The sequence below is a fragment of the Onychostoma macrolepis genome, chromosome 03 (assembly GCF_012432095.1).
Source record: "Onychostoma macrolepis isolate SWU-2019 chromosome 03, ASM1243209v1, whole genome shotgun sequence".
Taxonomy (NCBI): domain Eukaryota; kingdom Metazoa; phylum Chordata; class Actinopteri; order Cypriniformes; family Cyprinidae; genus Onychostoma; species Onychostoma macrolepis.
In genome coordinates this window covers 41,263,484-41,277,767 of record NC_081157.1, presented here as the reverse complement: position 1 = coordinate 41,277,767, position 14,284 = coordinate 41,263,484, and the positions used below count along the sequence as shown (strand labels likewise).

The 14,284-nt window shown below is 37.1% G+C and overlaps 1 protein-coding gene across 1 annotated transcript in view; it reads right to left on the bottom strand.

Annotated features, from left to right (window-relative positions):
* ngfra (nerve growth factor receptor a (TNFR superfamily, member 16)) overlaps positions 1–9,563 on the bottom strand; it is a 40,162-nt gene extending 30,599 nt beyond the window's left edge. The window contains exons 1-2 of the mRNA XM_058769047.1: positions 9,282–9,563; positions 3,820–3,982 (exon numbers count right to left, since the gene is read on the bottom strand). Coding sequence (XP_058625030.1) covers positions 3,820–3,982; positions 9,282–9,317 — 199 coding nt within the window. The 5' untranslated portion in view covers positions 9,318–9,563. The remainder of the gene's footprint in view (positions 1–3,819; positions 3,983–9,281) is intronic.
* Between the last annotated feature and the right edge of the window lie 4,721 nt (positions 9,564–14,284).

Sequence of the window (14,284 nt, the reverse complement as noted above, 5' to 3'; positions counted from 1 at the left end):
AAGATTTTGTAAAGTAACTTAATACTGAATGGGCAGAGGGAAAACGTCCATTGCGTAATGCACTGTATTCTGATTTATAATCACAACCATATTGGTTTATCGGAACAAACTGGAATGTATTTCTCTCTCTCTTGTTCTGTTTTCACAATTCAGTTGTTCCTTATTAGTATGACTGTTTCTGTTGTAATATGGTTAATGTAATAAATCAAATCTGTGTGGAACAGTAGAGCGGCTGCATAGGCCAATAAAAACAGCGAAGGCTCCAGTCCTGAGTTCTGCTAAAATGTTCAGTAGCATTAACCTCTCTCTCTATTTCTTTCTTTCTTTCTCTCAGATGAATAAGGGCTGTATTGGGTTAGGGCATCTGATGTTGCCTGTGCTTAAGTATCATTATCTAATGCTGTTATTTTCCAAATCCCCATCAGTCATTAGTCAGCTCTGTGTAAAATGACACACTGACTGATTCCAGTTCAGCATGGCTCCCACAGTACCTATTACAAACAGAATATATAATAGACTGACTTCCATTCACAGTTCACTTCAAAACATCAAAGAACCTTTAAAGTATGCATTGTATAAAAATATGGCTAAATCTCATGAAAATATGTCCAGGTCACTTTTCCTCTAAAATCCAGAAAAACATTTTAGATTTTAAATAAATAAAACCTGTTTAGATGTTGCAACACGGTCTCACTCCCAACTCGTCATATATTGAAGCTTGGTCAGGACCTCTTGGCGTCGCTTTTTGACGCTCAAGGTACCCCTTTAGCGTCATTTTTCCATGCACTGGGGTCCTCCATTGTTTGTCTTAATTTAATGGTTTTCATGCATTTGTATTAAATATAATTAATTTTATATAAATTTATACTTTCATTGGAGCACGTAACCCCACCCCTAGCCTAAACCTACCCACTTCTGAACAATATAAAACACCTAACAGGCAAATAAAAGTACAGTCACAGGTATTTATTGCAAAAACAACCATAAACAAGCAGTATAAAAACATTACAAACATGTCGTGTTGCATTCCAAGTCTTCTGAAGTCGTACGAAGTCTTTATGCAAAGAAGAGAGTAAAACATAATGTTTTAATCGCTGAAAATGATCCCGCTCCGTTAACGCGCTCAAATCTCATTCAAAAAGATACTCCCGTAGCATGACGCAATCGGTCATGAGACACACAAAAGCCAGTTGCTAACGTAAGGCTTCTTCTGGCGGCATTTTTTGAATTCACACACAGAGACAGCACACAGGAAGAGCTTTATGGCGATCGCATCTATTCCTCTCACAAATCAATCGTTTTGCCTCGAAAGACTTTTATGACAGTAGTTGTATCTGCCTGTTATATCTTGTGTTTTATTGACAAATGGTAGGTTTAGGGGCAGGGTTTGGGTTACGTGCTCATAAATGTGTAAATAGTGTAATATAAATAAAACTGTTGTGACACACCCCAACATATATGCAATAATGGCAATATTATTGCCCAATATATAATTTAATCATGACGATAAGCCTTTTGCGTCGGCATATTGACGCTAAGGGTTTCTTATTTAAAGCAATGGAGGACACTGCATGTTGAGAAATTACGCTAAAGGGGTACCCTGTGCGTCAAAAAGTGACGCCAAAGGGTCCTGACCAAGCGTCCATATATGACGAGTTGGGAGTGAGACCGTGTTGGTTTAGAACCTATTTTATGTTTTATTTTCAGATTTCAATTTAAACAACTTTTAATAAATATGTTTGTATCTGTTATCAGTGGTAATTCTTGCTAGATTAGACTAAAATAGACTAGATTAGATTAGAAGTTTTTTTAAATTACATTTAATTACATTTTAATTACATTAAAGTAAATGCTTTATTTTTTAAATCTGCATAAATTAGTCAATACAACAAATAGTACCATAACATAAATGCATTGTAATAGACAAATATATATATATATATATATATATATATATATATATATATATTTTGTCTATTACAGTGCATTTATTTTAGCATTTAGTATATATATATATATATATATGTGTGTGTGTGTGTGTGTGTGTGTGTATATATATATATATATATATATATATATATGAAAATTAACATTTATTCAATTTATTTGATTGTGTTGAAATACATTTAAACTTGTTGTTGACAGGGTTCGAGAGATTCACTTACATGAATCAAACCAATGACCTTGTGGTTGTTAGAACCAAACTCCAAGAGTGGAGGTGCAAGATCATTTTAGAACTCTCAGGCTTTATTTATGAATCAAAGCAATCAATGGAAAGTGATATCTGTCAGCTAGCATATGTGTGTGTGTGAATCCAGGACGTTGGCCAGACATGTAAAGAAATGAGGACTGAGACAGTAGCTGTGATGGTGAGAGGTTTGTGTCACGCACACATTGCCAAGAGTTTGTGTGTGTGTGTGTGTGTGTGTGTGAGGGAGGGAGGGGGAAACAGAGAAAAATGGACAGCTAAATATTTCAGTAGTTGCTGATGTATGCTTGTGTCTAGAACGGTAGGGGATGAGGGGGCGAGGATGCATGAAAGAGGCACGTGTGTGTGTGTGTGTGTGTGTGTGTGTGTGTGTCTGTCTGTCTTTGGCAACACTGGGTAAAAAGTGACAGGAAATAAGCGCAAAGGTCACAGAATGTGTTTTTGTCTATCAGTAAACAGGAAGCTTGTTTTGTTACACTAAAAATGAATGCAGATGCTTTTCTAATATAACATTCTCCCTCTTTATTTATATCCTACACAGATTGAAAAAAAACAAAAAGCACCCAGTTGGGTTATTGATGTAAAGTGTCCTGTCCTGAAACATAAGACCTCCTCTATTTCAGGCCTGTGGTTCTAAGTGCTTCTCAGCGCTCGCGCTTCTCTTACTGAGAGCAGAAAGTAGGATAGAGCCCCTTTAGGAAACACTCACAACAAAAGAATGAGACCTGCTGTAAAACGGGTGAAAAATGTGTCTTGTCATTTTCAAACGTGCCAGTGCAGTTTCTAAATGTGTCAGTGAATGGAAAGAATATGCTATATATATTTTTTTAACTTTCTATTCTTTAAAGAGTACAAAAACATTAATCAGCACAACTTTTTTCAGCATTTATAATAATAAATCAGCATATTATAATGATTTCTGGAGGATCATGTGACACTGAAGACTGGAGTAATGATGCTGAAAATTCACAGAAATAAATTACATTTTAAAATATATTAAAATAGAAAACAGTTATTTTAAATATGAATAAGATTTCACAATAGTATAGTTTTTACTGCATTTTTGATCAAATAAATCCATAAGTAAATAGATATTTATCATTTAAAAATGTGTGGTGATGGCAACATTATGTCCTTCAGTTTGTGTCCATCTATTACTTCCTGTTTTCCTCTGTTACTCTCTCTATCTCGTTTTCCTCACAAACTATGAAGCTGAACATTTGGCCTAAATTAATGCATCAAACACACACACACACAGCAGCTCATATACCATAACCGACTAATTGCATAATTACTCTCAGCCTTCTGCCTGTTCTTTGGGTATATATGTGCACGTGCGTGAGTGTGTGAGGGAGCGAGAGAACATAATTATGTGTTAATAAGTATACGTGTGTACTTGTGAGAGACTAATTATGTGTTAATAAATGTATTTGTCTGAAAGTAAGTGCTTGTTACAGTGTGAACATTTGTGTGTGCATATGCATGGAAGATTATGAGTACATGAAGTATGCATGTGCATGAACACTTCAGTCTGTGTCATGGCCTACAAGCATGTCAGTGTGTGGGTTTGCATGTGAGTACAGTTTGTGTATATGTGTAGTTGTACTCACTGTCTAAGCATTGACCGCATTCGGTCTGGGTGGCCCCGCACTCCTTGACCACTCCATCTCCTGGAGGACACTGCAAACAGCACTCCCCGTCATGAGTGTAACTGCCCGACTCACACTCCTCATCTATGGCCCGCTCCAGCTTAGAGCCAAACACCAGCCCCAGCTACAGAAAGAAAGAAATGACATTATTATTCCATCTCTCTAGGGCTCCACAGGTTCCTAGTCTCCAATTACCCATAAACCCCTGAGATATTTTGATGTTAATACGTTAATTAAAGCATTTGCAGGGCAATATGGTCATATTGATACTCCTCAAATGCTATTTCCTTCTTATTCTCCACTAATTGCTGCAATTAATTCAGCCTGGACCACCAACAAACTCCATTAAAATGTTGTTCTGCAGATAATTTCATTTCTTTATTTGTTTTAGGATTAGATTTCGTTATGGTTACTGTGAACTTAACTTTAAAAAAAAAAAAAAAAACGTATAAAGTTTGAAAATCTTCCATTGACGTTACACATTGCATAATGAATTGTGACAGCTGACAAAAGACAAGCTAAGAATCATGACAACCATCACTCTGAAACCCTAAAACTTTAACTTTTCTAGTGGTATTTCTAATTTATAGTAAATCTGCACTGTTTTATTTTTCCAGTGCAACATTCTTAAATTAAGATGCATTTACTCGCGAAGCAAAATGACTTTAAGTCTTGTTTTCTGAAATAAATAAATACGTTTGTTTATGCTTTAAACAAGTAACTTTAATTTACAGTCCTGTTCCACATGAACATACCTTGTAAGGTACTAACTTTAGACCATATAGTTACTTCAAATTGCCCAGTACTTTCTTAGGTAACACTGTAAGTACAAGTGCACATGCTTAAAAATAAGTTGCAGCCAAAATATCTACCGATGGGGTAAGAAAAATAAACTTAATTCAAGGGAATACTAGTTCATTTTTCTTACCACACTGGCAGATATTTTGTCTTATTGTATGCAAAAACTAGTTGGTGGTTTTTTTTATTAAAAACGTATAGTTTTTACATTTTTTTCAGCATACAAGACTTAATAGTTTGCGTAATTTTACTTCTCAATTAAATGTATCTTGATGTACTAATGTTTAGATATTTGGGTTACACTTAAGGTGTCCTTGTTACAGTGTAATTATACATTTAAGTACTGAGTAATATTAATGAACTACATGCTTACTATATGGTTTGGGTTTGGTTTAGTGTTACTTGCATGTAATTATGCATAATTTATTGTTTTTATAATAGTAAGTACATGTAAAGTGCAACAAGGACACCTTAAAATAAAGTGTTATCGATATTTGTACTGGATTATTTTTTTTTTTTTTTTTTTTTTTTTTTGCAATGTAATTTTCCAGTTAATCCCCTCACTGTCCATAAACTCCTTCATATTTGCTGCATATGGGACTACTACAGTTTGGTAACAGCTGCATCACAGCATATTGTGCTGATTGCATTTCACTGGTGTGTCCAAAAGCTGGGGCGTGTTGAGCAAGATGAGACAGGCAGTTGGAGTTATACATATGTCTACTGCATGTCCAGCTGTTTCTCTCGTATTGTCGCGGGTACGATTACACATATTTTACACATCGAGGTCTCACAGATCAGAGCCCGCAGACCCTCTTTACCCTAGACATCTATTAGCCCTACCCTTCCACTGTGTGCTTCCTCTTTCACAGGTCCTTATCTGTTTGTTGAGTATTGCCAATAACCCAAGGGGTCATAAACATCTGTACACGCAGGCACTGTAAGAGGTGTTTATGGGCTCATTTTGTCTCAGACGACAGATGTGTGTGTGTGGTGTGTTTAAGAGGACTTGGAGGCTCATTAGTGAGGACGCAGATTTCACTTTGATTTAATTTACTACTGCAGCGCTTCACTCTTCCTCTCTCTATAGGTTCAATCTGGTCATGTGGTCACGCTCAGTGCTGATATGTGATGTGTTTTATGTGTACAGAGCTCAGCGGTTACCACCCACACAAAAGTATTTTTCCCATTCATTTTCTCCATAGGAATTCTTCAATTTCTTCATTAAAATGTCCTAAGACATAAACCAAAGCAATCAGATCAGCTATCACATTGCAAACTTTGATTTGAACAAAAAAAGTTGCTTATGAACTACTCATCCAATTACGTGTTGTGAATTATGTACAATGCAGTAGTTCAATTATTAAAAATTACAGTAAGTGTGCACTTGTAATAAATTTACACATAACTAATAATAAAAAATACAAAATTATTCAATACTTTAATTAAATAGTTCTTAAGCAATATATACTGCTTTATATTGCTATATATATATATATATATATATAATTACTTTTTTAGCCAAAAGGTGTCATTTTTGCACTGTAATTGCACTGTAATTGTTTCCTATTTGTTTAGCTATTAAACACATTTTTTAATAATGAACGTGAAATTACACTGACTTGTGACTGCTGTAGCAACATATATCAGCAAAGGACCACAAGTCGGGAATTGAACTTGGGTCACCAGAGGCGCAGTTGCACTACATGTCGTCGCACTAACCACAAGGCTTTCAGCACCAACATATATCTTAATCTCTGAGCTCCGGGTAGGTTTGTTTTGAAAGGTTTATGCAATATCATTCAAATCTATTTCTCTGTGGTGTAAATGAATGGCATTTTTACTTCTAGAACCCTACTGTTATGCCTTGCAGAAGCATTTCTCTTTAATATAGCTGTAAAAAAAAAAAAGAAGCACAGATTCATTCATTAACCTGTGGATTCCAGAGCGTTTCAAAGACACACTCACAAACAAGCATGTGCATGCACACACACACACATACAGGGTAATTAAACTCACAGCACATTTTTCTCCTTGCATTCATTAATGAATTAGCATACTCTCTCTTTTCTCACTCACTCACTCACTCACACACACAAACATCCTTTAATAGAAACCATAGCACATTACAAGTTGTTACAATTAAATTCAATTCAGACAGGTCGTCACCATCTAGACTCCCCACAGTCAAAATAAAAAGGGAAAACCTCTCTGATCTCCTGCACATTTTCACCACTTGTTTCTAATCTTATCTACCTCCCTAGCCTCTCTCTCTCATACACTCTCTTTGCCCTTTAAGACTCCTCTTTCTGCCCTCCCTCCCCCCCACCCTCATCCACATCCTCTCTCGTTCTCATTCAGAAACAGATGCACCAGTACAGCAGCCAACTCACCCCCTCATTTACTCTCTCTCTCTCTCTCTCTCTCTTCGTCAAACCCTGGCTGTCTTCCTTTCTTTTTTCTCTCAATTTGCATTCGCTTGAGTAAGCGTGCCGATGAGTTAACTTGGCTGGCTTTAATGGACTCCCAGTATGGAGCATGCCCAATGCTTAAGACATCCAAGCAAAGACTATGTGTGTACGAGTGTCTGTGGATTTACTTAGCTGTAGTTTGGGAACTAAATTAAATATGCCAAAATCTTCCTCTGGTCAAATCCAGGAAAGTTCTCAATTGGAAACTCAACTAATGGGTTATTTGAAGTCTATGATATATCCTCATTTACATACTGTATGTAGGCCCTATCATTACAGTGATCTGCACCTGTCTGTACAGCACTGCTATGCACCGGCCAGGAAATGCTACTGAGCTTTAATACCGTGAAACATCAAGGCTCAAGATGCTATCACTTTTTTCACCACCAATTAGGCCATTTCTGTCCCTGCCAGATCTCTTGTAAAGTGCACCAGGAGCGTAGAGCCTTCACGCAGCTGTAAGATCCCACTCCAGACGGAGTGCTGCTGGCTCATGTGTCGGTGGAGATTCTTCACCGACTCTGTGCACCTGGATCAAACTCAATTGCCGGCTCCGTTTGCCATTTTGCAAATCAGATCACTGAAAAGAGGTCACGGTGTAATTGTGTTTAGTCAAGAGCGTGTGCATGCTTAAATTGATTTGGTCCGTGTTACACGAGACTGGAGGTGGTGAGGGTCATGCAGGGGCGCTCTGTAGGGGACCCTCGGGGTCACATGCTTACGCACTTTGAGTTTTTCACCCTGAGCATCAGACGTATCCTTTACAAAAATGTAGCATGATAAGTTCACGCCAAAAATACCCCAATATACAGTTGTATTTGGAACCACTGTCGTTGTCAAAAAAGATTTTAAAAAAAACTTCTTAGGTTGAGATATTTTTTTATGATTTTCATCATGAACAATAATTACTTAGTGGAAACTATGCTTACATTCACTCTTAAAAATAAAGGTGTTTAAAAGGTTCTTCACATCAGGGATGCCATAGAAGAACCATTTTTGGTTCCACAAAGAACCATTCATTCAAAGGTTCATTAAAGAACCATCTCTTTCTTAACTTTTTATAATCTGAAGAACCTTCTTTCGCCACAAAGAACCTTTAGTGAAACAGATGTTAAAGGTTCTTTATGGAACCATTTAGACAAAAAAAAAAAAAATGTTCTTCTATGGCATTGTGAAGCACCTTTACTTTTAAGAGTGTTGGTAATTCTTATTTTAAGGGATTGTGATGAATTCTGCACATTAATGCACATAGTCTGATCTAAATACCTACGCAAAGTACGAATTATGGGTGTTTCGTTGGCTGTGAAGGATCTTATAAAATTAAAATTGGTAGACTATACGGTTCAACTGTAAGCATTTAAGTATTCACAAAAGTTACTGACTGAGGGCATGTATTTTCACCTGGCGCTTGAGAACAGAAATCGCTTTCCCGAGGACGTGACCATGGCAACAGTAGCAATTTCCGATCGTTATCTTACCGAACATTTACAAAACATATTAATGACATTGGGTATTATTTTAATTATAGATTCAAATATCGCAAATACATCAGAAAAAAAAAAAAAAAAAACCTTTAGTGTTTCCAAAACTCTTTGAGGCGTTTGACTAAATTTCGAGTTTTGGAAGATGCATTTTTCAACAGATCGCGCCACGAAAAGTACCTGCAGGTATTTCTTTAAAAATGCTGATTCCCCTGAAAGTTGTTAGAACACGGACACTCGAAACACACACATGGCCTAGTAAAACTCCACAATATGTGCCAAACATTAAACGAATTGAGCCGGTCGAATAATTCGTCGAACTCAAAATTCAAAAATATTTAACTGAGGCAACTTGACATGAAAGTTTGGCTCCAGTTGGGCGCTGCACATTGCTATTTTCTGGAACAAAATAATCAAACTGAACGTGTAGATTCATTTTAAAAGTCTAAGAGAGTACAGGAGGCTGACACCTGTTCTCCAGAAACCGGGCAGCTGAGATTAGTCATCACTTCCACAGACCGAGCGCAAGTTCCGCCGATTCCGCAGGCGCTCCTCAGATCCGCATCACCGGAGCATCACCGAGCCCAAGCGCTTCACCTGATCTCCGTTAACCTACATGATCACCAAAACCCAGCGCTCATGCGCTCCCATCTAAACTAACGCGAACACTTACCGCTCCGCAAATCAAGATCCACACCAAGGTGTCCATGTCTGATATGTCCCTTCCCTCTCAAACTGTAAATCTGTGAGTGTGAGTCGTGAAGTGAAGACCAGCCCTCCGACAGTTCATATTAGCTCCATGTGGGTGCTGCTCTCGTGTTTGGGACTTTAGGACTGTAGGGAAGCGCTAACTGTCCTGTGTTGTCCTGTCCTCCGCACTTAGGGCTGTCCAGCAGTGCACTGCGGAGGAGAGAGTCGTGCACGCAGAGATGAGGGGGGCACGAGTGCTTGCCAACTCCCCCCATCAGCACCTCTCTCTCTCTTTCTCTCTCTCTCTTTTTCAAGTATCTCTCTCACTTTATCTCTAACAGAAACGCATATGCAGAAGACTGAACGAGCTGGGTTGATCTGATCGCTTTTAGACTCGGTATTCTTGCCTTCGCCTAAATGCATGCATGCATGCATGCATGTGCATATATACTGCATATAAATCTCTTATCTGAGCATTAATTGCAATACATGTCTGTACACTGACTCCGTGCACGCGCTCCGTATTTAAATTACTGAATAAAATGCATTGTTTGAAATAGAAAATCAAGTGTATTTGCAAACCAAGCCCTTTAAACATGGAATGTAAAAAAATGAATAAATCAGATGATTTGAGTGAATGAGTGCGATGGGTGTGTGACGTCACAGGGGACTGGTGTAATCAAACAGACGCCACAGGAGGGCGACTGCAGCCAGTGAGTCACCGATGTGACAGATGAGGCGTGATAGGGCCATAGACGGTTAAGTGCCAGGGATGAGAGGTTTTTACGATTTTTTCCTTTTCACCTCCATTCTTTCGATGTTTTTTCCACCTGTTCGGTGTTTATGAAACGCACGTAAATGCACATGAATACATGTGTTGTAAATATGGCTTTGAAATTTTGCGTGTGTAAGTGAGTATTCCGTGTGTATTTATAGAAGCAGGTTGGTGCACTGCAAAAAAAATAATAATTTTCTTAATTATCTCATTTTTTTTCTGGAGAGGAAAAATTGTGCTATAAGAAGACTTCTTTAGTTCTTATATTTAATTCATTTTCTTGCCATATTGGCATTTTTTTCTTCTTCTTCTTTTAACTCTGTAAAGCCTGCTGTATCATATTTGACACACAAATTTTTGAGGCCTCTTAATTATAAATGTGGTCAAAACTTTACTGTAAAACATGCCTTCACATGCCTTCTGTCATCTGATTGATACTTAATACTTTTTTAGCTAGTAAAATCCCTTTCAGTATAATTCTAAAAATGTCCACCTTCAGGTTGTAGAACACGTCTTTGAATGATTTTTATGAAACAAACATGAGTTCAATATCATATATCATAGCTATATGAGCCATGTTAGTCTAACGTATTAAATATGATACTAAAAAACAATTTCTGCTTGTCTAGAAAATTTAAATGTGTGCATATTGTATGATATGAACTGTTTTAATCCCAAATCAGTATAGTTGTTCCTGTCCCTCCATTTACTTTCTTTGAGACCTACAGTATGTCTTTCTGGTCTATGAAAATGTCTATATGCATTAGTCTGTGATTTTTTTTCCCTCCATGACAGAAAGTGCTGAGAGTGATGAGCGATGATCCTTTGTGCTGATATAAGCTTTAAAGGTAACCTAGACTTGTAACATCAGCTTACCAATCCATTAAAGCCGAGCAAGACCTTTCTTAAAGTGGTCTTCCAATAGTCAGATCTACAGAGACTGCTGACTGGCATCAACTCACATCTTAAGATCAAATGACATTGGGATGGGTCTTCGGAAACTGACCATCTATTTTACACTTGTTAAAGAGGATTACAAATATCTATTTATCAGTGATAGGAAAACTGCTTTTTATCTGTCCGAGCAATGTTTATCTGGCACAAAAAACAATGAGGATCTCATCATTTATAAACATTTGAACATATTAATTTGTACTACCTCTAGATAACCTCATATAAACAATGAAACAACGATGAACAGTGAAATGGTAGTTTGCATTCATTTAGACAGCCTGGTGCTTCATTACATGACATGAAATATTATTGACTGATAATGAATTCAAAAGCATTATATATTGCATGTGTTATCTTAAAGTTAGTACAATCACTTTTGGTGGTTAACAACCAGCACTGTAAAAAAAATCTGTAAAATATACGGTTAAAAACTGTTTACCGTAAAAAATACGGTAACATACGGAATTCTACTGTAAAAAAATACGGTAACAACATTTTAGGTTTTACGGTTTTAACTTACATTTACAGTTAAATACTGTAATTTCATTAACTGATATAATGTTAATATACCAACCTATTAAAGTACTGAAATCTATTTTGTACCTTTGAAATACACTGATAACCACCAAATGCAGAAGGTGATGAGAAAGTCACATGATGAACCAAAGCCCATCACAAGCAGCTTTTAAATAATAACATATATAGAAGGTGCACAGTGTCATTCACACAAGCACTAAACACCGTCATGGTGAGACTCATTAAACTGAAATATGCAATAAACATTAAATTAACATACAACCCTAATAAACATAACTGATAAGAAAAAACAAAGAAGAAACATAGTTATTTCAAAGAAAAAAACATCAAATTCAAACAAAATTTGAAATGCAACACAGGGAATTCTGTAGCATTTTCACAGTTTTTTACCATTAAAATCACGATCATTTTTTATAGTGAGTGAGGTGATTCAAATTATAAACGCATGTGACAATGAGTCTTTTGTTTAAACCATTAGGATTCCAGTCTAACATCATTATCACTTTTTCAATCTGGATAGTAGGTGTTTTGAAGTCTAAAGTGTAAGTTACAATAAATCTGGTATCGCTGGGATCATGTAGCCAGTCGGAAGCAGTTCTTCATCGATCTGTTAATTTATCAATAAATCCACATCCTACGTTGTCAAAGATGACCACCACTACCCCTTTACCCTCACACACACACACTTGAATTAACTCATTCTCTGAAATTAAGACATCGCAGAAAGAGCTTTGTGATCGATGGATAACAAGCGAGCAGTCAGGAAAAGACAGCAAGATCAGCCTCTTTTTTCTGCCAGTGCAATTAATTCAGTCTGGATAATGAATCCAGTCAGTATAAAATTAAATCTGTCAGGATATATTGATGTTCCTTAGCGTTCGAGACATAAATTAACAATGTAATACTGATGCACAGTTTGTATTCGAACAGTTTTTTTATTGATTAGAATTGTCTTGATATCATCTGGCTCTTTAATCTATTCTGTTTTAACAATAACACAAGGGCTAAATGGGTCTGGTATTACCACGGATGTCTTAGTGCAATCAGAATAGACAGTATGTGTTTTATAGTATTATCCTGCTTTATATTTAATGGTGTAGCTATTACCATTGCTGTCTTGTCTCTTCAAAGCCCTCTCTCCCCTGAGAAAGGACAAGTATGTCCAGATGGAGACCTATTACTCTCATTACGGCAGATTACATGCACCACATGCCTAAACTGAAAATAGTACACGGCCGTTACATTTGATCTATGTCAGTAAATATAGATAAAGGGCTACACGACTATATGCTATATAAGTATGAATATACGAGTCAGCCATCTACCACGGCTCCAGTATCAACTGACCTGCTTTATCATGAGTCAGCAAAAAAGCAACATCCACGACCCATTTTGCTAACATATGTGTTCAATCTTGAATGAAAAAAAGCAGGATTCTTTAGTCCACTATTTGATCTGCAACCATAGCGTTCATGCATTTCTTTAATATCATCACAGTCCATTGTCATTGAGTAAACTGACAGCAGAAGCAATAAAACAGGAGATTTTAATTGGCATTGTGGAAGGCAACTCTTCAGAAAACTTGAGGGAGTGTTAGCAGATTGGCAATTACTTGACGGACTCTCTTGCAAATATAAGAAGACGTTTTTCATTGTTCCTATGCACATATTGATTTTGTAAATACTTGCACGCAGGCCCTTTCAGGCCAACGGTCTGTTCTCATGACAGATATGGATCACGCATGAACCTATTTAAAAAAGTTGTGAATTTGGGAGCATTGCCAGTGTTATTGTGAATGCATGCAGCTCACGCACACTTCTGGGTTGCAAGATAACTTGTGGCGTCATCTGATTGCGCATTCTTGTTCATCATCAGTTCATAAAATGCAGTTTGTGGGTCCCGCAGGTTGAGCATAATGAATCTGCTGAGTGTTCGCTATAGTGTTGCTATATTTGGACTGGGGAAAGAGCAGGTTATATTAAACAATCAGCTGACACTGTCTATAAGCACCATTAAGATTGTTATTGCCGTATGTACAACGGAATCTCTTAATGTTTAACACTCCCAGCACAAATAGTACAAAGAGCCGAAGATGAATGCTCTCCAGACAAAAATGCTTCCAACGTTCCCTCTGCTGCCTGTTACAAATAATCCACACTACAGATGTGGAGTTTTCCCACCCGGAAAGCTATGCCTCTTTGATTCCATCCATATGACAGACGGATCTAAAGCATGCCGACTCCATGATGCCTTTCGCTTTGCCAGTTATTGCAAACCTGCAACAGAAATGGGTCACCAGCAGTGAAATATGGTGGTCATGTCCCATCCTGTGTTGTGGCTCAGTGCCAAAGTGATGAGTGAGTGCATTCACAGACAGTGAAATGGTAGTTGCCACCTACATCAATGCTCATTTGTATGAAGTTCGGTTATGCTTACATTTATTTTATTTTTTTTAAATGTACATTTATAACACTAAACTTTGTCTTTTATTGCCTTGACATATGGAAGTGACGGCCAGTTTAACATCTGTCTTTTGACCAACCAAATCAATCTTTCGATATTTTTCCCCCATTTTTTTATATATATGACTATAGATATTTATCTATCATGACTTCTGTATCTGAGAACCCTTGCGATGCAAAAAGGGTCCATTAATTTTTCTTCAACAAGCAGCACAATATGAAGGATCATATTTAAATATTCAAAAACAGCTCGATTAT